Source organism: Odontesthes bonariensis, chromosome 6 (assembly GCF_027942865.1).
Source record: "Odontesthes bonariensis isolate fOdoBon6 chromosome 6, fOdoBon6.hap1, whole genome shotgun sequence".
Classification (NCBI taxonomy): Eukaryota; Metazoa; Chordata; class Actinopteri; order Atheriniformes; family Atherinopsidae; genus Odontesthes; species Odontesthes bonariensis.
The window spans coordinates 40,194,929-40,218,641 of NC_134511.1; the positions used below are offsets into that span (position 1 = coordinate 40,194,929).

The 23,713-nt window shown below is 39.6% G+C and overlaps 1 protein-coding gene across 1 annotated transcript; it reads right to left on the reverse strand.

Moving 5' to 3' along the window:
- Nucleotides 1-25: 25 nt before the first annotated feature.
- Nucleotides 26-22,901, reverse strand: LOC142383057 (uncharacterized). The gene is made up of 8 exons (XM_075469172.1): nt 22,865-22,901; nt 17,254-17,634; nt 16,039-16,213; nt 15,804-15,931; nt 14,021-14,314; nt 8,410-9,414; nt 558-1,589; nt 26-51 (listed from the first exon to the last, which is right to left on the reverse strand). The coding sequence occupies exons 1-8, from the start codon at nt 22,899-22,901 to the stop codon at nt 26-28; spliced, it is 3,078 nt and encodes a 1,025-aa protein (XP_075325287.1).
- Nucleotides 22,902-23,713: the final 812 nt, after the last annotated feature.

Genomic DNA, 23,713 nt, shown 5'->3' on the forward strand with positions numbered 1-23,713 from the left:
TGATGATGGATTATATACAGTAGTTTCAGTCGTAGTTTTCACTGTCACTGTCTGAGACATTAAAGAAGCAGAAGAGGCTTCAGTGTACTCAGTATCCGGGGAAGTTTTGCGTGGTGTTTTTTCAGGTTTTGTCGCTGAGGAAGAAACTGATTCTTCCACTAAGGGCTCAGGTGTAATAGTGTCATCCTCAACATTTGAAACAGCAGATAAACTTGGAGAAATTGTTGAAGGGCTTATCATCGATATTGTAGAATAAGAAGAAACTGATGGTTCACCTGACTCTCCGTGTGTTTCATCAGTTTCTGTTAATACGGTAGTATTCTCGGATGAATGCTGGCTGAAAAATTGTGAGAATGAGGCCATTGTTGTCTTGATTATGTCTATAGCACTGTATGAAGAGGAAGTAGAAGTTGTTTCATCTTGTTTTCTCTCCTCATGTGCAGTTGTTGAAATTCTTTCCCACACATCAGGGATGAGACCAGATGTTTCATCTGTGTCTGCCGTCTGTATTTCTGCTGTTAGTGCTGTCTGTGAAGAAGTATGTGTCTGTGTCCTACTTATATCTGTGGATGGTGTTGTCTCAGTCTTTGTAAACTGTTCATAAGGGGTAGAGCTCAAAGCAAATTCTTTTCTGGTTTGTATCTCTTTCTGTCTGTCCACATCTTGAGTGACGCCCTTAGATTCACTGGTTGGTGTTGGTGTTTTTCCAGTGACATCATCAGAGGAGGGAGTAGAGATGGACTGAGAGCTGTCTTTTTCAGCTGGAGTGGCAGATGTGCTCTTTCTTTCCTCTGTGGTTTCAGCTTCATCTCTGGCTGTATAAAGTCTGGTTGAAAAGGTTACGGGCGATTCATCCTCAGCCTTCACAGTCTGAGTCACTTTTGAATCAATTTTCATATCCATGGGAGTCCTCCCTGACTCGCCCACATCGTCGTGTCCAGACGTTGTGCTGACAGAGAGGGTTTTCTTCTGGGTTTTTGTTGTTTGGGTTTCTTCAGTTGCTTTGGTGACCAGCGGCTCAGATGGTGTTACTGTCGGAACAAAGTCAGTAGAATTTGTTGCAGCTTGGCCTTCATTTTTTTGTGTAATTTGTGACAGAGCCTTGGCCTCCACTGTAAGGGATGGGATTGGGGTTAAGTCTTTGTGTGTTGGGTCTTTTGTGGTCAGCTTATCCATTATGAGTGGAGGCGTTGATTCAACTATTGAAGGGTCATAATAAACCTTCTCTGTGTCCTCTGTAGATGTCAGCGCTGCTGTGCCTATAGATTCAGTATCAGTATCAGGGAGATCGGTCCAGTTGTCATCAAACCCTGTGGTTGTTTCACCACCAGCCCCCAGAGCTGTCACATTTATCAACATTTGGGTACCTTTGGCCTCTTTTCCTTCTTGGCTCTGTGGCTCCAGAGTGATCTCCTGTTTACCATTTATAAAGCTGATAGTCGGAGTGATGGTCACAGCAGCCTGGGGGAAAGGGTCGAGGCCTCCAGTCAGCTGGATCGGCTCCCCATCAGCTATGGAGGGGATAGGATGGTCTGGCACAATTGGCACAGTTGGAGACTGAGAATCTTGAGGCTGTAATTTCTGTTCAACTGCAATGAAGAATAAAACAAAAATAAGGCATAAGTGTGACTATTTGGTTGCAAAGTGAGTCAAAGTTTAGGTTATGCATTTAACATAGAAACAATCTATGTATTTTAACCCAAATATACAATGATTTTAGAGATAAAATCCTACATACAACATTCTGTTACAGTCAGTCACACTATCAAACGTATAATGAACAACAAATGCTGCAGTCATTGTCAGATAAAAGAAGAAACAAATCAATTCAGATAGGAAGCACATTTACAGCTTTGAAAAAAGTTGATATGAGTTTCATATAAGCACCACAAGCTTAAGGTGGCTCTGGTTTCTGAGGTACCATTGTCATGTATCAGTAAATAACCTTGTTGATGTCAGCTGAGTAGGGCTAAAAGACTATTTCTTTCTTTCTGTAAAGAGAGGTATGGATTTAGAAAGTCAGACGTTTTTATATGATAGAGACTAACAAAAATAAGGACTGAGCCACTTTACTAGAAGAGCGATACCCAAAACATTGGAATCTGGTGCATTAAACAGGCATAGTATACATTTTTTGTGTGTTTTACTAACCTTTTTGATGATCTCTTCAGACACTCCAAATACAATTTATTTACTTTTCACATGTACATTTTTACTATACATCAGTCAATTTTCTATCCTCCAAATTGTGTTTTCTGTGTCAAGAAGCAAAACGTATTTCAAAGTGAGGTAATGCTAGGACTGAAAACCATCAAAAACATCTTTTTTTTCAAAAACACACGGAAAGTGTCTTCACAAACTCAAACTACCTTCTAGATGTGATATTAGCAAGTTAGTAGGAGCAAAATAGTGCATGTTTGCACAGTAGCAAAGTGTGTTCTGAAACCTTAAAAAAGAACTGAGAGGAAGAAAATGCAAAACACTGCAAACAAATCTCTGACCAACATTTTTAGGCTTTGGCCGAGTTCGGCTCTAAAGTTCAATTAAAATCAATTCTAGCCACAATTTAAAGACTTGTATTGTACATCTGAAAGGACGATCATTTCAAAAGGCCATTCGAACACAGAGAAGTCTTTGAACAGTGCTGACAAACTCTGCACGATGATGGGATTACTGATAAAAGATACTACTGATACAATTTGTAAAAGAAAAATTCAACATGGGGAGTAGAGTTCTCTTACTTAATAGCATATGGCATATTGAACACAGAAAATGGGCTCTGGTATATTAGCCTATCGACAACGTGGTGTAAAGTTCAATAATGTGACATTCATCTTCACAGCTCTTATCATTCTGTGATCAAACACAGAGAAATCCACAAGGGATGTAGACAATAAACACCACACAAGACAACACATTCAAAGTCTATAGTTCAATCTAAAAGATCAAGTTGATAAATAATATATCCTTCACAAAAATACCATCTCCTTAACAACATTCAACCTAGAATATTTTACATTGCAGAAGGTGTTTTGCTATTTTATTTATTCCCTGTATATAATCTAAGAGAAGGTTTCTTGAGGTGATTTCATATGTCAGCTGCCGGCTCTTAATTTCACTGGAAACACAAAACCAACATTCAAGTCCCTTAACAGCAATATTGACATAGTCCACCTACACTGTTCTGCCTCACATGGGATTTTGTCCTCATACATAAAGAAAGCACAAAGTTGTCTGGATGGAGGAAATCATCTTTAAGATATTGGCCTTAAACTAAAACACAAAATCCATCAATGAAGATATTAGACAAATGTGTGAAGCAAATCCAAATGCTCCTCTTACAGCATGAGAGAACAAAAAAAAAAAGCATAAAAATGAACAATCCAACAGCTGATCCACACAGGACCTCTCTTTCTTCCTCTTTGCTCTCAGTTTCACCCCTTCCTCTCTGCTTCACACAAATGAGGGTGTAGAAAGATTATTGGTTGCAGTAAATAACACCTGCACCCGCACGGCACTGCAGAAAGACACCTGTTGCAAATCCAGGTCAGGCCTGGGAACTTAGGTAATTTGCCTGCCTTACTGACCCCCTCCCGCCCACACACACATCCAATCACCTTGCACCTTCAACTGGCTTCAGAAGCCTCCAAGAAAGCAGCAGCTAACCTCGTCTTAAGAGCTACTTTATGCACAAACACAGCTGTTTAGGAGAAACAGTTAATGAAAGCAGTTAAATGAAAAACTAATAATAATACAATCATACAAATTGTATGATCACACAAAATACGGTATACAGTATATATATATATACATATTCTTGCTGTAAGATTGCCATTGACTGAAAACCTTTTTCATCCCGGCAGTAATGGTCTAAAACTATGCCCAAAGAACATGGGAACTCTAGTGTTTGTGTTTGAGCAACTGCATGTGAAGCATCAAATTATGTCCACTAATGAGAAGGTGGCAGAGTTTGCATAACAATGCATTTCTTTTCAACCATAACCAGTTAGTTTTGACTTCTAATCTCAGTGCTTTATTTCTACACATTTGTTTTTTCAGACCATAATTCTGTCTGATAGGCAGACTATGTCCCCTGATAGGTTTTCCTTTGATGGATGAACCTTACTTCAGCAATTAGAGACCAAATGCTGGCAGTAATTGAACGACATTGATAGCACAACCACTATACAGGCAGCTTCCCATTAGCAATATAACTGAAGTTTTCCCTTGAAAATGTTCAAAATGTAGTGTGAAAATCAGTTTGACTGTAAATCAGTCAATCAGATGATCAGTAACATGTATGCCAAAAGAATCACTGTTTCTATCAAGTTTCAACTTTCTGGGACACATTGGGGTCTCTCTCTGAAATCCATGAAAATTCTATTATTTCAATGAACTTGACTAAAATCTTGAGGGGAAAAAGTTTGATTTAGTTTTCATTTCCGGTTGATTCGCTTAAGAACACAAGTCTGAGGAAACACGGGGAAAAGCAACTAATGTCTAAACCCAACCAGAAAGTGACAAAGTATCCTAACATGTGTTAATATGTCACCCAAAAAAAAAGAAGAAAACTAGCAACATGGCGTCCATTAAGGTGACAGTGGTGTACCACAAAGAATGCATTGTAGTCCTAACCATGATATTTTTCTAACCCTAATTAAGTAATGTTAAAGTGTTTTAGTTAAAGTGTCGTCACGGATGATTTTATTACTGTGATTTTAAAAATTGTTTTGGTTTTGCCCTTATTAATTGTGTTCTGAAAAGTTCATATCATAAGGGCCCTTGTGAGGGAAACAAGTTAATGATAGGAAACATTTTTGTTTAAAAAAGTGGCGACCATTCAAAGCTTCAGACGAGACAAGAAGGCAGCTACTGCAAGTCTTCAACTGCATTAAACATGCATTAAACTGCATTAAACATGTTATTAGAAGCAAAAGCTGTTCTAAAAAACAGTAACAGCTACCGTACCAAAATGCCATTCAAACAAAGTGCTATAGATCTGACTTTTTCAGTGTTAAAGTATAGTGCTTGTTCAGTAAAGCAAAATAGAGTAAATGTATTGAATTTCACCCCTTTAAAAAACTTTGACAATGCACTTTTTCAGGTTTAGCTAACAGACTTATTTAGTGCTGCTGTGTATGTAATGTGCAGACCTCTCAATCTTCTCATGTAAAACATCAGTTGAAAGCAATTGATCTTTTCCAAAATGTATAAGGATCAGTTTGCCAAGCCTTCGCAGACTGAACGTCGAATACATGTTTACTCACAGTAAGAATGCTCTGTTGGTGGTTTTGTAAATTGTTTTGGGACATTTGTGTTTGACACGCCTCATGGGATCAATAATTCAACAACTCATAATGTGTCAAACTGTGAATTTAACTGTCATCAATTGATTGGAAACAGATGGGCACAGTTCACAAAAGGCATTGCCAGCTTTTGAGCAACAATGACTAATAGTTTGTTTGTTTTTTGACACCCTGATATTAGAGTGCACTTTGTTACCATACAGCCAGACAACACACTTTTCCAAGTATCACAATACTTTCCACAATCTTTTGCCCAACAAACTGAGAGGGCAGAAAAGAGGCCCAGGTTGTCTCAGCTGATCAAAAGATGTAACAGAAAAAGTAACTGTAATCACCCACTCTGGTCAGGCACTCCAGCTGAGAGAAGGCAGACTGTGAGTTGGTAATGACATCACCTCCTGAGGTGGTGTCCAGTCTGAGCAGAAGTCAAGCATCTGTGCTCGCTTAGGTAACCCTGCCAACACACCTCTGTTATTGCCAGGTTGGCTGTCAGTCAGCTGGTCACACTCTAAGAGAGGAATACTGCAAATGCATACGTTCCAGTTCAAAGACGTAAAATATACAAAGAGATTTGTATGGCCACAACTTATGTCCTTAACCTGCTGATGGCTGAATGCTGCTTTTCATTATTTAATTTAATGTTAGATTGTGAAGGCAGCCACACCAACACAGAGCTGCCGGGACCCCATCAAGTGCACTGACTCTGAGCCCCCTGAGGTGAAACGGGCTCTGACATACATCAACCCCAACACAGCCACGGGTCCAGGCGGGGTTCGAGGACAGGTCCTGAAACATTGCACTGCAGCGCTGACAGTAGTGTTCACCAGTCTTTCTAACATCTCTCTGGAACAGGCCACTGCCCCAACATGTCTCAAGTCAGCCACAATCCTCCCCGTGCTCAAAACAACAGTCACTATGTCCTTTAATGTCTACTGCCCAGTAGCCCCGCCACTACCGCTGATGAAATGTTTTGAAAGAATGATCCTGACGCACATTAGAAAAAACACATTTCACCGTCCCTGGACCAGTATCAGTTTATGAGTAAATCTACTGAGGATGCCATTTCACTGGTCCTTCACAATGTACTCACACACTTGGACTAGAAAAACAGTTATGTGTGGCTGCTGTTCATTGATTAAACACTCCCTCCTTTAACACCCCACCTTCAATCCTCACCCCCACGTGTTCATATCTGTATATTTGGTACAGTCTCTTGTTATATCTAAATAATTTGTACCAGGGAGTCTGTTCTATTGAAATTTAACTTTGCCTGCAATGACAAAAAGGTATATCGTATTTTATCTTAGAGTACTCTTAAGTTCTGTGCAGACAAACATACAAGCAATGGTATGTGTAGTCTTGGCAACAAAACTGACCACACAGCGTATGCCTGGTGCTGATGAGCTCACTTGATTGTGTATAATCTGGAGAGGAGATCATTACTCACTCAGGCAGGCTTAGTAACTCCCACAAGGTTATTTTCAAATTCTGCCAAATGACCAGTTGATACTCTGGTATCCTTTTCAATTCAGCAAGTCCTTTTTTCTCCAACATGAGCTGCTCCTCTAAGACAACAAACTGTGTACAAATGTGTAAAACAAATCCAGGTAGTAGAAAAATGATGCAGCTGCTGTTTCAGTGTGAGATGATATTTTTCATAATGCAAGACATTAATGATGCTGGCTCCAAAGAATCATGTCCTCCAACGAAAGATGTGGCATAGATGTGTATAGTAATAGCTAGCAGAAAACTTAAAACTGTAATTTTACCACTCAACTGCTCTCAAGATATACATCCTAAAGCGGACTGGTTATGCTCGTTTTTTCCCCTTACCTTGGGTTTTCTTCCATGATTTAATGACACTGTTGGGCAATGTTACTTGTACATCCACAATTACAAAAAAAGTTGGGATATAAAGGAAAGTGTAAATAAAAACAGATTGCTATAATTTGCAGATCTGTTAAAAAACAATATTTCATTCACACATGAACATAGAAAACATTAAATGGCGAGAGTGAGACATTTTACAATGTGATGAAAATTATTATCTCATCTTGAATTTGATGGCAGCAACATGTCTCAATAAAGATGGGAAAGGGTTTTCTGCTGTGTAGCTTTTATCAACGGGCTGTAAATGTCTGGGAGTTTGAGGAGACCAGTTGTTGGACCTTGAGAGAGAAATGTTGTCCCACTTTTGTCTGATACAGGATTCTGGCAGCTCGACAGTCATCATATTTTGCATTTCATTACGCGCCAAATGTTTTCAGTTGGTGAATGGCCCGGACTACAGGCAGGCATGCCGACTCCTCTACTCTGAGGCCATAAGGTTGTAATAAATGCAGTATATGGAGTTGTGTTGTTGTGCTCAAACGCATGTGGCATCCCCTAAAAACTAAAACCTCTGTGTACCTTTCAGCACTGATGGCACCTTTTCAGTAGTTCAAGTTTCTATTTACATAGGCACGAATGCTTGACAAAAAATAATAAAAAGACTTGACGATAATGTCAAAAAAAATGTTAAAATATGTTCATGCACAGCTTGATAACAATCTTTGCATATTTGCACTGTGAACGTAAATTTAAAACTCATCGTAAATATCAATGGAATCCCTTTTTCACTTGATTGTGTCCAAATCATTATCAGAGCATTTGCTCACCAGAGGCTTCGCACTCTTTCAGCAGCAAGTTAGACAGACAACACATAAACATGAGCCAGAGGGCATTAGATAACAAAACACCCAAACTTGATTGATCGCGAATAAACTAACCAATCATGCATAAAAACAGTATTTTCTGTGTACTAGCAAGTTGAAACCACATGTGTTTCACTGTATAAATGAATAATAATAACTGCCATGAAACATCATTTTAACTCAGAGGTTAATACACTGAATCATATCTAAACTGCCTCTAACTTGCTGCTTAACAGATTCTTCGCACCTTATTACATAAGAATGAATGCTTCAGCTTCCGGCTACTGAAAAAAAACTGTTTAATTCACCCCATTTTTAAACACCAGTCTTGTGTTTTGTGGCTAAAGGAACATCAAGCTGTGGCACATCTCATTTGTGCTACTAGGCTGTAAAAGTTTAAAGTATCTTACCTGCTGTATTCTGAATCTGCACGACGGTTGATGCCATGGGAGCAGATGTGAAGGACTCTTCCACATATTCTGCTGTGTCACCACTGTGCTCTGGCAACTGACTGTGAGACTCGTCAAAGACGTGCACAGCTGTTGATGATGCCACAGCTTCAGCTGGTGTTCCTGGTGTAGTTTGTGTTTCAGTGCCACTGCTCTCTGCTGGTTCTGTGGCTCTCGTGTCACTCATAAAGGTAGTGTCAGTGGGAGGGTAGGTTGTAGCTACCAAAGTTGTATCAACTATAACAGGGCTGTCAGATGGGCTGAGTGAGAGGTCCTCTTTAGAAGGCCGGACTGATGGTAGATCTTTAATATTTGGTGTCATTGAATGAGCACTAATGGCGACAGTTGACGGTGCTGATTCAGAGCTCGACACTTCTTCAAGGGTGAAATCTGTTGGTTCTGTAGGAGTCTTAGTGATATCAGAGGCCATTGCTGTGGTAATCCCAGAATTCAGAATAGTTTCCTCTGTCCTCCTCTCAGCAATGATGCTCTCTGTGCTGAAAGAATAATCTGTCACAGGGACATCGGGTTGGATTGTGCTGACATCAGTACCTGAGTGGTCGTCTGGATCCTCACTGGACACTGTGGTGTCAGCTGTTGGGATTTGAGGTTGTATGATTACATCGCCACGGTCAGGAACAGCTTCCACAAAGTTATAGTCTACACTTATAATGTCATCAAGGTCAAACAGTGCTTCCTCTTTGATTGTGGGTGCAATTGTTATAATTAAGTCTTCTTCTTGGTTGGCAGGAGTGGGGCGAGGTGGAGCCATACTGGTAGAGAACATAGATGAAGGGGTTGTGGGATCTGCAGAGTCTGAAGACTCTCCTGAATCTGACAGTGTGTCAGAGGATGTCGTGATAACAGTGGTGCTAGGCATGGATGTAGTAGAACCGATGGTGGTGGTGGAGATTTCTAACATGGACACATCCACAAAGGTTGCTTGATTGATCACATCTCTCCCTCCTAAACAACACACAGAAGCAGACACTTAAGCATTCAGAAATGGTGCATATCTGTAAAAAGCTGTCATATGTTATTGTAAATGACAATATCATGCAGGCATAACAATGATGTGAGCAAAAACTGATAAATTCTTTACATTTTTTTTATTTACTTTGTAAGTATGTTTAGCTCTCTGCTCGTGAGTCAAGCCTTGTGAATCGGTTGCAGTCAACGAGCAAAATACAACAGCTGCAATAACAGTGTAAAACATCAACTTAAAGTGCCCAGAGTGAAACGTTTCCTGAAAGCCCACGTGCAAAGAACAACCTCTCTTAACTCTTCATGTTGTTTGTAACCAACTATCACACTGATTCACACAAGGTTCTCAGGCACACAGAAGAGCTAATGCCACAGTTTAATAGTCTTTCCAATGTACCCGATAATCTGGATATTTGTGAGTGTTTGATTGAGTGTTCTAAACTCTATAAAAAAATAATTAAAAACAAGTGCACTTTGAATGTTTCTCCAAATATTTCATGGTCTGCCTTGAAGAATTCCAATGACTGTAACTGAAGAATTAAACAGGACATAAATGTGGAGGAATTTAATGTTGTGGTTTGTTAGCTATTCTAACCATTTTCATGTTAACGTTTACCTGTATCTTTAACCTGCTTTCATTTTCCATCCCACTGATGGCTCTTAAATGTCCACTATTTAGCAAGTTTACAGCATTTATTGAAATATTCATTAATAAGTCCTTTTAACTCCTTCTGATTGAAGAGAGCTTCCTCTTCACTGTCTTTCTGTGCCGCACTGCTCCTCTGTCCTCCCATGCTCTTGCATTCAGTCCCACCCATAAAAAGCAGTGCAATAGCTTTAGAAAGGTTCCCCTGGTGCCACAGACTGACTGCATAAAAGCAGCTGCTCACCATTACGTACTACAGACGTTTCCTCATTAAACTATCTCTGATGTAAGGTCTGAGACACGCTTTTTCCTCTTACATTAAAATCAGGACCTTCTCTCAGAAGGTTTACAATATCTCACCAGTGCATTTGAGCTGTTATAGAGGCCTTTGTTCCCTTCAGGCCAGTCCAAAGACTTATCAGAGAGCAAACATCTGCATCTACCCCCTCTCTCGTGGTCCTTCTGTGTAATTTATTGGACATTGGTTTACATAATATTTCTCTTTTGAGATACTTTTTGGGAGTGGGAAAGCAGGAAATGACAGAAAGAGTTCCACGAAAGGAGGGTACTTGTAAAGCACTTACACCAAGGTGTAAATACAACACGAGTGAGAGAGCTGACATGACATACACAGAGCAGGAGGTAAGGGTGGCCTGTTTTTGTGCCCTCTGAACTCCACGAGGACTTATCACTGTGAAAGTTAGCATGGCCCAAGGGGCAGAAAATGACCAGGCAGCGGACGGCTTATCTGTCCAACCTCTCATTTGTAAAGATGGAAAGGCCAGGTCAAAGGTCACAGAGGATGACTGAATTTAGAAGTCCAGTCGTAGCTTTGTCCATTATCCAAACGTCTATTCTGATAAGTACAAGTGAGAATGACAGAGGGCAAACTGACAGAGGAAATGAGAGGTGAACTGGGGTTAGATAGTGAGTCTAAAAAGGCTGAGAGGCGTGGTATTAGGTTCTTTTTCTGCTTTCTGAAATGATAACTATCACCTGTCATTTGGTGTTGCCGCGGGAATACTGATTAGTTAAGAACAATCACATTTGGAGGGATTAGTCTAATTCAGCCAGCTTTCAGTGAAACCAAAGCTGTCTCTATTTATAGAGATCCATAGCTGCATTCCCTTCTTCTTATGGTCAGTAATCACCATTGTCTGCAACAAGAGGTCATTTGTGCACATACCAAAACCCTTTATGACAGGGAAAAAAAAAAAAACATCAAATGGATCTCAACACCCTAATCAACTTAGGTTGGATGTGTTATGATTGGGTTTACTCTAAATACCCTAAATATTTAAATATCCGATAGTTTTGTTTTTAAAGGATAAAGGTCAAGAAACCCTCATAAGCCCATCTGGAAGTAAGTAAGAAGTGAAGAGATGACAAATAAATAAATCAATAGATAAAAAAGACTAAGAACAAGAATATTAAGAATACAAATAAGAATAATAAAAACAAGAATAAAAATAAGAATAAGAATAAGAATAAGAATAAGAATAAGAATAAGAATAAGAATAAGAATAAGAATAAAAATAAGAATAAGAATAAGAATAAGAATAAGAATAATAAAAATAAGAATAAGAATAAAAATAAGAATAAGAATAAGAATAAAAAAAATAAGAATAAAAATAAGAATAAAAATAAGAATAAGAATGAGAATAAGAATAAGAATAAGAATAAGAATAAGAATAAGAATAAAAATAAGAATAAGAATAAGAATAAAATAAGAATAAGAATAAGAATAAAATAAGAATAAGAATAAGAATAAAAAATAAGAATAAGAATAAGAATAAAATAAGAATAATAAAAATAAGAATAAGAATAAAGCCTGATTTATACTTCAGGCGCAAAGCCTCTGACACTCGGACGCAGAGCCTCTGCGAGCGTCAAAATCTTGACCACTCCCCCACGCAGAGGCTCTGCGCGCGTTGTCGTGCACCTCAGAAAAATCCTGACTACACGTCGGACGCACGCAGACCACCAACGGAAGTGCGCAGACAAAAGCGGCTGTGATTGGTCCTCGGTGTGCCTTTCCGGTTGTCTGTGTGGCTTCCTCCTTTGCATTTTCGCCAACTGCAATAAAAGAAGCTGTTCTTCTTCGATGTCGAGCAACTCCAGATCCATATCTTGCATCCACTTTTTTTTTTTTTGAAAGATAAACACTTCCGCCGGCGCCGCCGAAAGTTCTCGTCACCGCCCACCGAAATTCTCGCGAGGGGAAACTGCTGTGCGTCCCGAGAAATTCCAGACCGAGGTTGCAGAACCATAACATGAAAAGTGGTTCGCGACCAGAGCAAAGCAACACGTCAAGACGATAGACGCAGAAGTATAATCCGCCCTTTAGAATACGAATACGAATACGAATACGAATAAAAATTTTAATTAAAATAAGAACAAGAATAAGAATAAGAGCTAAACGAGCTGTATTCAAACTCGTGAGCAAACTATAAAAAAAGAACTTATGTGTCCATTGCTTTCAAAGTAAACACAGAATACTGCCAGGGTTTCAGTCACCTCTTAGCTAATTTTGTTGCCTCAGGCAGGGCGTGAGACAAAAATGAGAGACAGTGACGTCAACTCGATGCTGTAGTCTGCCCCATTACACACAATTCTTAGAAAATCCTGCCTCTGCTTTGCCTGTGTTGCTACCATTGTTTTTGAAAGGGTAAATTGACAAAACCATGAAACAGACACATAAATTCAACAGAGAAGAAAAAAGAAAAGTCAGGTTGTAGAGGTTTTAAATGTGTGCTGCGTTTAGGATGTGGGAATGTGCACAGTGGTGTAAACATACAGAAAATCAGAGGGTGTGGAGGTAGAAGTGAATACATGTAGGAGATGAGCTCACAGTTTTTTTTACAGTCGGGCTAGGATTGGTCTGCGTCTTCAATGATTGTGTCTTTTATAAATGAAAATGTAACATTTACAGTCAGGAGAAAAAAATAAAGTACAGCCTATTTCAATAATAATGTTTAACATATCAGAACAAAGTAAAAAAATCATCTGGGCCTCACCGGGTCTTAAATTTAGATAAATATAACCTCAGATGAACAATAACACAGGATACATGATACACATGTGTTATCTATTTCACAAAAAGTAAGCAAAAATGCAGAAGCAGTGCGGGAAAACTAACAACACCCCACAATTCAGTAGCTTGAAAAAACACTTTTAGCGTTTAAAACTTGACGTAATCATTTTCTGCATGATGTTATCAGTCTCTCGCGTCGTTGTGGAGGAAATTTGGCCCTCTCCTCTTTTACGACATTGCTTCAGTTCCTTGAGGTTTGCACAGCTCTCTTAAGGTCCAACCCACAGTATTTCAGTGAGGTTGAGGTCTGAACTTTGACAAGGTCATTTTAACATCCTTATTCTTTTAATTTTCCACAATTTGGTCGTACATTTGCACGACCCAATTTCAGTAAACAGAGGAGTTCACGGTCGACTTAATGACTGTGAAGTGCCAAGGAGCTGTGGCTTCAAAAGGAGCCTAAATCCTCACCTCCCCACCACCATGTTTGACAGGTGGTATGATGTGTGTTTGTTTTTCACCTGGTGCTGTGCATTATAACCAACCCTTTCCCACTTTGGTCCTGTTTGGTAGTGTTCCGGAAGTCTTTTAGTTTATTCAGAAGCAGCTTTGCAAACCAAAGCCATGCTGTCGTGTTTTCTTTTTAGAGAGAGAAGGCTTTCTCCTGGCAACGCTTTAAAAACAAGCCATACTTGCTCAGCGTTTTTCCTAATCGCACAGTCATGAACTTTTACATCTAACAAGCTAATTAAGGTAGATTCTGAGACGTAGGCCCTTTTTTTCCTTTTTTTTTGCAGTTTCTCTGAGCATTGCACAGTTTTTTTTCTTTTAATATGTTTCCTGATACATCAAATCTTTTCATGGTGTTCAAACACACAAAATGGTTTCCAACAAGAACAAGCTTTTACCTTTAAAACAGTAAGCCCCAAGTTTCTTAGTAGGTTCTGGGAAGCCGGTCTGGTTTCTGTAGAGATACATGGTCCTGACACCAAGCAGGCCTCCCCCACATTTAGGTCTGCGCACTGCAACAGGATGTCTTGCACTGCCATCAGTGAGCCAGCCATAGTCACATCGGTCCAGTCCTTTTCTCCAAGCAGCATGAAGCTGGCCAGGGGATGCAAGGACAGCATTCATCTTCTCACACTCTTCATGGGCCTCTTCAAAGGTCATCTTACGTCTCACAGGAGTATAAAAGACTTCACCTGGACCAAAAAGCAGATTAAGTCAATTAAGACTTCATTTCAGTCAATCCACCTTTTTTCTGTAACCATGTAAACAACAAACACACTTAAATAGCTCATCATCTGGGCTCAGCTCAGGCTGCAGATTTTTAGACCATTCCGATATTTCACATTGTGAAATATCGGAATGATCCGATGTGAGACAAAAGTCACTGTTGTCAAAGACACAGGTCCAAAACATCTCCTACCAATAATATTTAGTAGTACAGTAGCTCATTCATAATATTAATCTCATGTGGGAATGCAATGCAGACAATGTGCCCCTGCTGTCTGTAAGTATCCATATTTTAGGATTCCCATCATAAGCGATTGAACTAGATAAAACTTTCTGAGCAATACAAACAGCTGTCTTTGCCTACAGGATAATATGTATTAAAGACTACAGAAATGTAAAGTTACAACTTAAACTAAGTACTGTTACGAGAGGGGATGACTGCCTGACATGTTCTTAGTAAGAACTGGGCTTAACATTTTCAAATATACTGCACTGGTTTCATCCAACTGATTTACAATAGATTACAAGAGATTAGAGATGCTTTCCACCCATAAATGTAATCCATTTTAAAAGTAAACAACACAAATGACCTCAAAAAGTCATTTACCATCTAAATGCCACACTTTTACATGGTAATTATTGATATTTTCTGCTCTTTAAACATTATATTGCTGAAGTGTTATTTTGATGCAGTGGGCACGGGTTTTACAGTAAAATAAATTATGTACATATGCGTCTCAACTTCTTCTAGAATATTATACTTCAGCCAAATCTTATCTCAAACTTTATCTTACAGCTCCCTGTGGAATTAATAATTTAGTATTATTGCATCATGTTAGATATTTTTGTTCCGCATACTGCTGAGGTCGTGGACAGAAAACTGAGGCAGATAAGCAGAGGGTTGCAGGTGCATTTCCCTAGTGGCTGAAGTGGCATCTCAAGGCTGTCACCATGTCTGCTCAGGACTTCAAATTGAGTAATACAATAGAAATACAAACAGAGCTGCACTGTACTGAAAAAATCCCATATAAAAAGGGTATATGGAGAGGGGTGAGTGAAATTAACATGTGACAAATGAGATCTTAATCCATATAAATTACTTCTTAGTTTTAGTCCATCAGCAGTAACAGGCGTGATAATGAATAGACAGAAAAAAAGCTGAGGGCTGAGGAGCAAATACTTCCCATAGGCGGTGCCAAAGACAGTTAAAAACCCCATTATCACATTTTTGATGGATATTTTTTCAAAAAACCACCACAGCCACCCTTTCAAGTCTAATTATTAGAAGCTTCTCCGTAACCCTGATTCCCTTTCACAACATTTGAGATTGTTTTGTGTGACAAAATATATACAAAAGTTTCTATACTGTTGTCTTTAAAGTATCAAAACACTATATCCATGACAGTTTCAGCATGAGAATGTGCCATTACCACTAAACGGCACCTAATAGCTTACCATCAAGTTTGTCTACATAACAGTACACATCATAGGTCTCTGTAGGTTTCCTGGTTCCATATGACCTAACACCAGGTTTAGACAGAAGGTTTCCATAGCAGCCCTTTCTTGGATTTGTAATTGGGTATCTGTATGAACAGAGAAAGAAAGAGCCCATATAATGCATGTGACACATAATCTTTGTAAAAAAGCATTTCACATTACCTGAGAAACACATTACATTAAAAGCGCTAACCTTACTGTCTGATCAGCAACCCAACCAGCATCGCACTGATCAAAGCCATCTTCATAAGCTGCTCTCAACTGGTCAGAGGTAGCAATGGCTGCTCCAATGTCTTGGCAAGTTTGGACAGCCGTCTGGTAATCAAAAGTGTACCTGCTGGTGCTTGCTCGATAGTGAAAAACAACACCTGGCAACAGATAGTTAGAAAAGAAGGCCATTTCAAGATGAGACGTAATGAAACTTTGCATTGACAGTTGAAGATAGTCATCTGGAATTCATTAGCATAATTTCAGAGTGGTGAATTATGGCAAGTGTCTTATAAAACACACACTAGGAGTGAAATAATTTAGGCGCTCCACTCCTTTGGAAAGGAGGAGCTTTGCAATAAACCAAGAGGATATGTGAAATAGTCTACAGTTCACCACAAAGGAACAAGATAACTGCATGTGATGCCATGGCCCTGAAATCCCCATATTTGCGGACAGTAAACAGACGCAAAAGATTTGATTGATAGTCTCAATTAACATTGCAGATAGTTGGAAAGAGCTTGTGCAGAGAGTAAACCAAAACTATCCCAGTATCCCCCCACCCATGCCTTCAACAAGTTATTAAGCAATTACAATACGTGCAAGCATGTAGAATGCTCAAAATGGCGTTCTAAGGGTGTTTTACCCCGCCACACCCACACTGACATTGTATTTTTCAAGACACCAAGAAATATTGTTTGCTTGATAAGTCTAACAGTGAAAGCAGAGTAAAATACTTTGTAATGCCTATTGGGTGTCCCTCTAAGTGAAAAGTCTCCAATGAAAAGGTGGCACCCAAGATGGCAGGGAGGCATGAGATTTTGTATGCCTAAACTTTTACTCAATGCCTGGAATATCATCCACATTTGGCCTCCAATGGATTAATAGTTTGGGTGGATAAATGCTGGAATTCCAACACTTAACGTACTTGGTATGAACAAGGACACCAAGTCTCATCTGACTCTTTAAGAGAGCATCTCTTCTAAAATAAGAGCAACTGAAAATAGTGTTTACACTAACTACTGGGCAGCTGCAGCTATCAAAGTAAGCAGAAGGGCGCCCATAGTTCTCTTGTGCCGTTTACATTTCTATCACCACTTCTATCACATTTCACTATGATTTAGTCCTTGCAGCAACCCCCTCTACAATATTTTTGTATTCAGTTTGATTCAATGTGGGAAAGAAGCTGCCACTATCTTACCGCTGACATCAAGGTTAACTGTATCCTTGGTGTCTTCGATCCCATACATAACCTCGCAGCGGTAAGTTCCAGCATCACTGGCACGCAGCTTGACCATTGTAAGTGAGGCATCACCGACATCTTTGGGGTGACTGGGCACTGATACACGATTCCTGTAACTTGAGCCTATCTTGATGACCCCATTTTGTGCCACCAGCACTGTGGATTCTACTTCCCCAACTATTTTGGTCCATTTGATCCTTAAGTAATCGCTGGGAATGGTTTCCCCACTGGGACTGATGACTGGTGCTGACGTCGGGATTGTAGAGAAGGAGCAGGGAAGATTTACTTTCCCTGAGAGCGATCCACTGACTGGTCTGATTATTGATAATGTACCGGATGCTGAAAGACAAAAAGAAAAAGAGCTAAATGCATCTCCAGTTCATAAAAATTTACATTTCAGTGCTGACGCCCCACCTATTTTTCTTTTCACACATGTACATACATATTCTGATATTCTATTCATCCTATCGCCAACACATGCAAGTAGACACTATAAACTGTCTGACTCATTAACATTGATAGGGTGTGACAACTACACCCAAACTAATAAAAAAAAATTAAAAAAACATGCATCATAGCTTGAGAGTGGTTCTTGGAAAGTGGAAAGTCAAACCTCATCCTTAAAATGATGGGTGTGGGAGCTCATTTCACACTGAGTGTACTGTATGTTGAACATGTTTGCATGAAGTTAAAGATAATTGGTCAAAGAGTCGTGTTTGCATTACACTACACTATTGCATAATTCTGTGCGTGTTGGTTGTTCCCTCTCGAAATATCGCTCCTTCACCTACAGCAGTGTGCTGTAATTATGACAGCTAGATCCACACATAAGGAATGACTTCAGAAAATATCAGGGATGTCACATTTCTATTCCAAGCTGAAAACTGATAATGTTATAAACTCCAGTTGTAGCACAGAGAGGGGATATCTTATTTTATTTTAATTATTCCATTGCAAACAGTAAAGAGATTTACTGCTTCCAAATCAGAGGAAGCTCACAGTTCCTATGCTTAATCTTCAATTTCAATTCTGTGTGAATCACGCGGTAAACCAAAGAGAATGTATGACAGAATGAATGAGTGGCAGTAGGCTGAATCACAGCAAGCCCCATTGGAGAGGAAGGCAATTTACTTTTTTTCCTCTTTCTTTCCTTTTTTTCTTTTTGGGAAGGGGTTGGGGGTATTCACAGGAAACAATGAAGGGAATGCTCAGGAAACAGTGGTGGGACAGCCCCAGAGGCATAAGTCTATGAGCTTTAACAGAGGGTCTTATTAGGATGAAGGATGAAACCAGCTGTTCGGGTTCCAGACTGGGAGCTGAGTCTAATTGAAAGGTGTCCCTAGCCAGAGAAAAAAAACACAGAAATAAGGGACCAAGAGAGCCGTGGGGGCCACTGGGTCTTGAGTTATAAACCTAAATAACTTTCACCTTCACCTCTGAGCAGACACGTTTCACAGGACCAAGACTGTAGGAAGCTCGTCAAAGTTTACTACTTTAAGAACACAGTGAATATCTTTATGCTGTATAACAGTCAATTTGTTAAAGATAAGTTGGAAAGTGGACCCCTGCTGGATGGGACCATGTTAAAGAACATGGAGGAGTGAGAGACATGGGCGACAAGAGGTGAAGGAGGAGAAAATGCAAACAGGGAAGGGAGATGGAGGGAGGAGGGACAGAGGTATGACCAAGAGAGAGACAAAAAAGCAAAGGGAGACGTATCAACATATTCAGAACTCACCAGTTGCAGCTACAGCTTCACAGAGATAACACAACCACAGGACATGCTTAATATTTAGTAACATCTGTTGGAAAAATTAAAAAGATGCATTAGGAAGCCATTGGTATTTAGTTTTTATGTTTCTCAGTTAACCCACTTTTCCCTTAATGAGATGCACATTTGCTTTCACAGAACTGGCTCTGCACTGTTGAACCATCAAAAAGTTTAAACAATCAAAATAACAGAAGCAGCTGAATGACTTTGATATTATCGGGTTCATCGCTGTCTTTATGCTGGCACTTCGAGAAGCCATTTTTTGTCATATCACAAAAACTGAGAGACAATCCCCATATTATTTTTGTTTGAAATAATATGGTGAGGCAAAAACAGACATTTACTGACTCATTGAATTTGTGGGTGGCGGAGCTGAGAGGCGAAACTTCCTGTGGGGTCGAACTTTAACGTTTTTGGAGACTGTAGGACAGGAGGAGGGAGCCCCTCGCCCTCATTAGCACCCCACTGTATAAACACAAGCGGCGGGTCGCAGTGGGAGCTGAAATCTGTGGGAGTTCTCTATCAAATGGCAATTAGTAACGACTCAACATCATCACCTGAAATATTTCAGGGTGGCACTCTGTCACTCTGACTTTAATGCGCTCAAGCAATTTTGTCGACCGTATCATCCAAACAGCAACCGAATTATGCCATGAATATGTGTCATTGTCAAACAATAGCCTACAGTGATATGGGGTTTGCGTCGAGCTATGTTAGCTGTAAATTGATAATGTAGTTGGATAGAATTTCAAAGGCAATCAAAAGAGTCATCCAAAGGAGTCTGCTTCAGCATCGCAGCCTCTTTGGTGCGCTAACTGGAGATGCTCCACGCTATGGGGTCATGCCTGCATGCGCAATGTCTGGGACATTTATCAAATAATTTATTGGCTTTTAGATTTAGATTTTCTTCTATTTTAATTGCTTCACAATATAATCATTGTCACTATTATAAATAAATAATTTCTTTCCAGAAACACCGGCTGGTGTGATATTCAGCAGAAAACGTGACATAACAACAAGGTGTTTTAAAGTTAACTTTACGTTAAAGTTAATTCAGGCTCATTTAAAAGGTATGGAGCCATATCAAAACTGATTTTTCCCTTTCCCCAGTCAGTAGTGGGACACAACAGTGCAGGTCAACTGAGGACAGCAAGCATCAGTGGGTGTACTATTCATAAAATGATAAGTTCACTTAAATACACTCATCTGTTTTCAAATCAATCACTTATGCTACATAATTATCACAACAACAATGGTTAAGAAAAACGTAAAGTAATGATTTTTAGATTTATAGCAATATTCTCAAATTCAAGTTCGAATATAGGGTAAATAAAATAAATAACAGAAATTTACTTACGTTTAAAAGTGTTTTATTCCATAAAAAGTGCAAATATTCATGAAACTCCTCAAATTGAGCTATTCCCAGTGCGTAACATGCGTGCGTAAAACAGTGCCTTGATAGGACCACTCCAAATTGACGCAGCTACTCTGGTCTTGTCGGTGAGCCTCTCTGTTTTCTGTGATGCTCCACAGTTGCGGGGTCTTGCTCCAGGATGACAGCGGTTCTGAACGGAGCAACAGAATGCGTGAAGTGTTGGCGAGAAACAAGTTCAATTTCGTGTAACCCACGCCGTTATTTCGTCAGAGAGGAGGAGCCCATCTGAAAAAAGTGAATGAGACACCTTGTGGAGGAGGGACAAAAACTTAATTTGACCATGTGCCAGAGAGGTACTGAATCCGCATCCAATCACACTCCTCATTAGGCTGATGTTTTTTTGCAGCTATTCACCCTGTTCATTTTAAAGAGTGAGTGCGTCTTTACCTCGCAGCTGCAAGTAGCCTGGAGCATTTCAGTAATTAATAGAAAAAAGGTTATAGATTTCGTCTCTGACATTATCTCATGGATGTGCCGTGTTTATATCTCTTCCTTTACAAGCAACAGCTTAAATGAACTTTTGCTGAAGTGCTCACATTGATGCCATGTGGAGAGCGCACCAGTCAAATCCAAGGGTGCGAAATGGAAACAGGGTGGTGCAGACATGTCTCGGTTTGAATTTGAGTATTTCTGTCAACATTGTAAGTAAGTTTTCTCATTTATCCCACAAAACCACTTAAGGCACGCCGGCTTCATCTATTAAAAGTACACCTCTCCTTTCCTAAATATATTTGTTACATCACTGACAGGTTTGTAAGGTTTTGTGTTTACATGAAGGCAGTTTACATTACACGAGAACAAGCTCAGATGGAGGTAGGTGGCTTCCGACCAACGTGCATGACAACACGAGGAGTGAGGAGCCGGCAAAGAATGGCTATATGGAAACTCTGTGCTTAGCTTTTCCACACGGGGAAAAGGCTTTATCAACTCTTGACTGATAATCATCGTGATTGGCTGCTGCTGGACAAGTAGGAGAGCAGCCGAGTCAAATAAGTTAGTGAACACATGTGCGTGTTGTGGAAGAAGCGGTGGTGAAAATACAGTGAGTGAGTGATGTGACTGTCTGATATGGCATGGTATATTAAACATAAAGTCTACATTACCAGTGTGCGTTTTACAGAAAAAAAAGTTAAGAAGCCACTGTCATTGAGTGCAGTAACACTCTTTAATCTTGTCCTTTTTTTCAAAATTGTCTACACAGAGTAATTTTTTAAAAACAATTGCATTATAGAAGTGAATTTCAGCATATCGAAATGAGCCTTGGTTCCCAGCATGTGGCATCTGTGTGTGACGGGAAAGCCTGATTGCTGACTCTACCCTGTGAGTATTTTTTTGTGGAAAACGTTTCAAAACAACTGATCATCAGTGATAACAGGTTGAGATTAGCTTCAAAAGGCAAAGTGTCTTCACCAGCTCCTTGTATTTTGATTGTAAATTCTCATTTACTCCTTACTGCACAGGGATTTAGCGTAAATGAAAAAGAAACAATAAAAAAAAAGATCATTCACATATATTACCTGATTATGCCACTGTTGCCTTCTAACCAACTGAACTAACAAATAAATTATGCACTTTAGCCTTATTTTGCTCATAGCCTGCTGGAAAAGTCACTACATTTGAAATTGTAACCTCTACAGGTCTCCAAAGGAAGTGGATGAAACTTTTGGACTTTTCTTAATGTCCTTTTCCTCTTTTATGCAACTGATGTTCTGGTGTTGTGGTGCACGAGGATCTAATACACACTTAATATCTGCCACCTGTAAGACTACCACAGCCATGTTTTGTTATGCCAGAAATGAAAATTGTCTCTAAACTTCTGCAGCCTAGGATTAATAATCATTAGGAAATGAACATAGCGATAGAAAAAGGTGTGAATTATTAAATCAATACTATACCACCAACACTTAGGCAAGACAAATACATAACTGTGCATTTTGATGAGAGCTAGTATTATTTGCTAAATCTTTCCAATTAACCTCATTCATAAATATTTCAAAGTCCATATTTTGGTGCGTTACTATAAGTGGGAAAAACTACCATGGAAAGTGAACAGGTGACTTGAGTATGGCATGACTCACACTGCTCTTCCTGTGATATGGTTACCCAGACTCTAAACCATCATTGTGCTTTAATGCCTGAACTTAACCTCCTCATCCAATGAAGGCAGCAAACACTATCCCCACAGGCAGAGAATAGCAAGGCAGGGCACCATGAGATGCTGTTCCATACAACTCCTGTTCAAAACACTGGAGGCTTCTTCATCGCATCCTGTAGCCTCTTTATTTAGCACATTTTATGTACAGTATATAAAACACTTAACGAACTAAAATGACATTTTTGTGTATATTGCACGTTTCTCCTACCGGTGGCAGAGAAAGCCATCATACCCGTCAGAGCCATCTCTATTTATTTTTACAGTCGGACAAATTATCAAACTATTCTAACAAATTTGTGTTCTGACAAGTTAACGGTGCAACCACATTTTAGCTGATGAAAATAGGTCCAGACGTTTGGACCATATATCAGTTTTTGACTACAAATCAACGCTGAAATCCCAGTCGGTGCGCACTGGATAGTGGGGTGGACTAATTGCTCTAAATCATTATTGTTGTCTGAAGGCAACTGAGAGGCAAGAGACAAAGTAAGGGTGAAAAGATTCTGAAAGGAAAGCCTGCCCCTAAAGCCTGAGGGCCCTTGTAAAAAGCCGTAGGTACCTTTTCCATACCTGTGTGCATTGTAATCATCTTGAGGCCCCAGCAAGAGTTACCCAAAACATGTCCCTCTCCTGCAAGGCTGGACTGGTCTGGACAGACAGACTGTGAGAGAAAAATAAGGTAAAGAAAGCAGTATTTGAGATAGAAAGGGAAGGCTGGAGGCAACAGACTGTCATTTGGAACTAATTTCCTATCTCACATATACAAGCTGCCATTTATTGTGGCATTATTACACTGGTAAGACAAAAAAAATTTTGAAAATGAAACTTTATTGTATATTCAAAATTTTCCAATTTGACCAAATTTAAGCTTGGAGCGTGCACACGAAATGAAGGCAGTCTGTGATTGCAATCGTTAACAAACTCTGACAACTCTGTTAAAGGTAGGGTAGGAGATCCTGGATTTTGAGTCCAGCGAAGCTGCATTTTGAAAATACACAGGTAAAAAGTCCCAACCCTTTTCTTCACTTTCCCCCCGAAGGCACGCCTCTAGAGTACA

Excerpts from the sequence above, each read along its gene's own strand:
- LOC142383057 (XM_075469172.1), bottom strand. The coding sequence starts at position 22,901 with ATGGCTCTGACGGGTATGATGGCTTTCTCTGCCACCG. Across the intron at positions 17,635-22,864 it reads GATGGCTTTCTCTGCCACCG|CATCCGGTACATTATCAATA; the intron begins GTAGGAGAAACG and ends TTTGTCTTTCAG. Across the intron at positions 52-557 it reads AACACCATCCACAGATATAA|ACAGTGACAGTGAAAACTAC; the intron begins GTAGGACACAGA and ends TTAATGTCTCAG.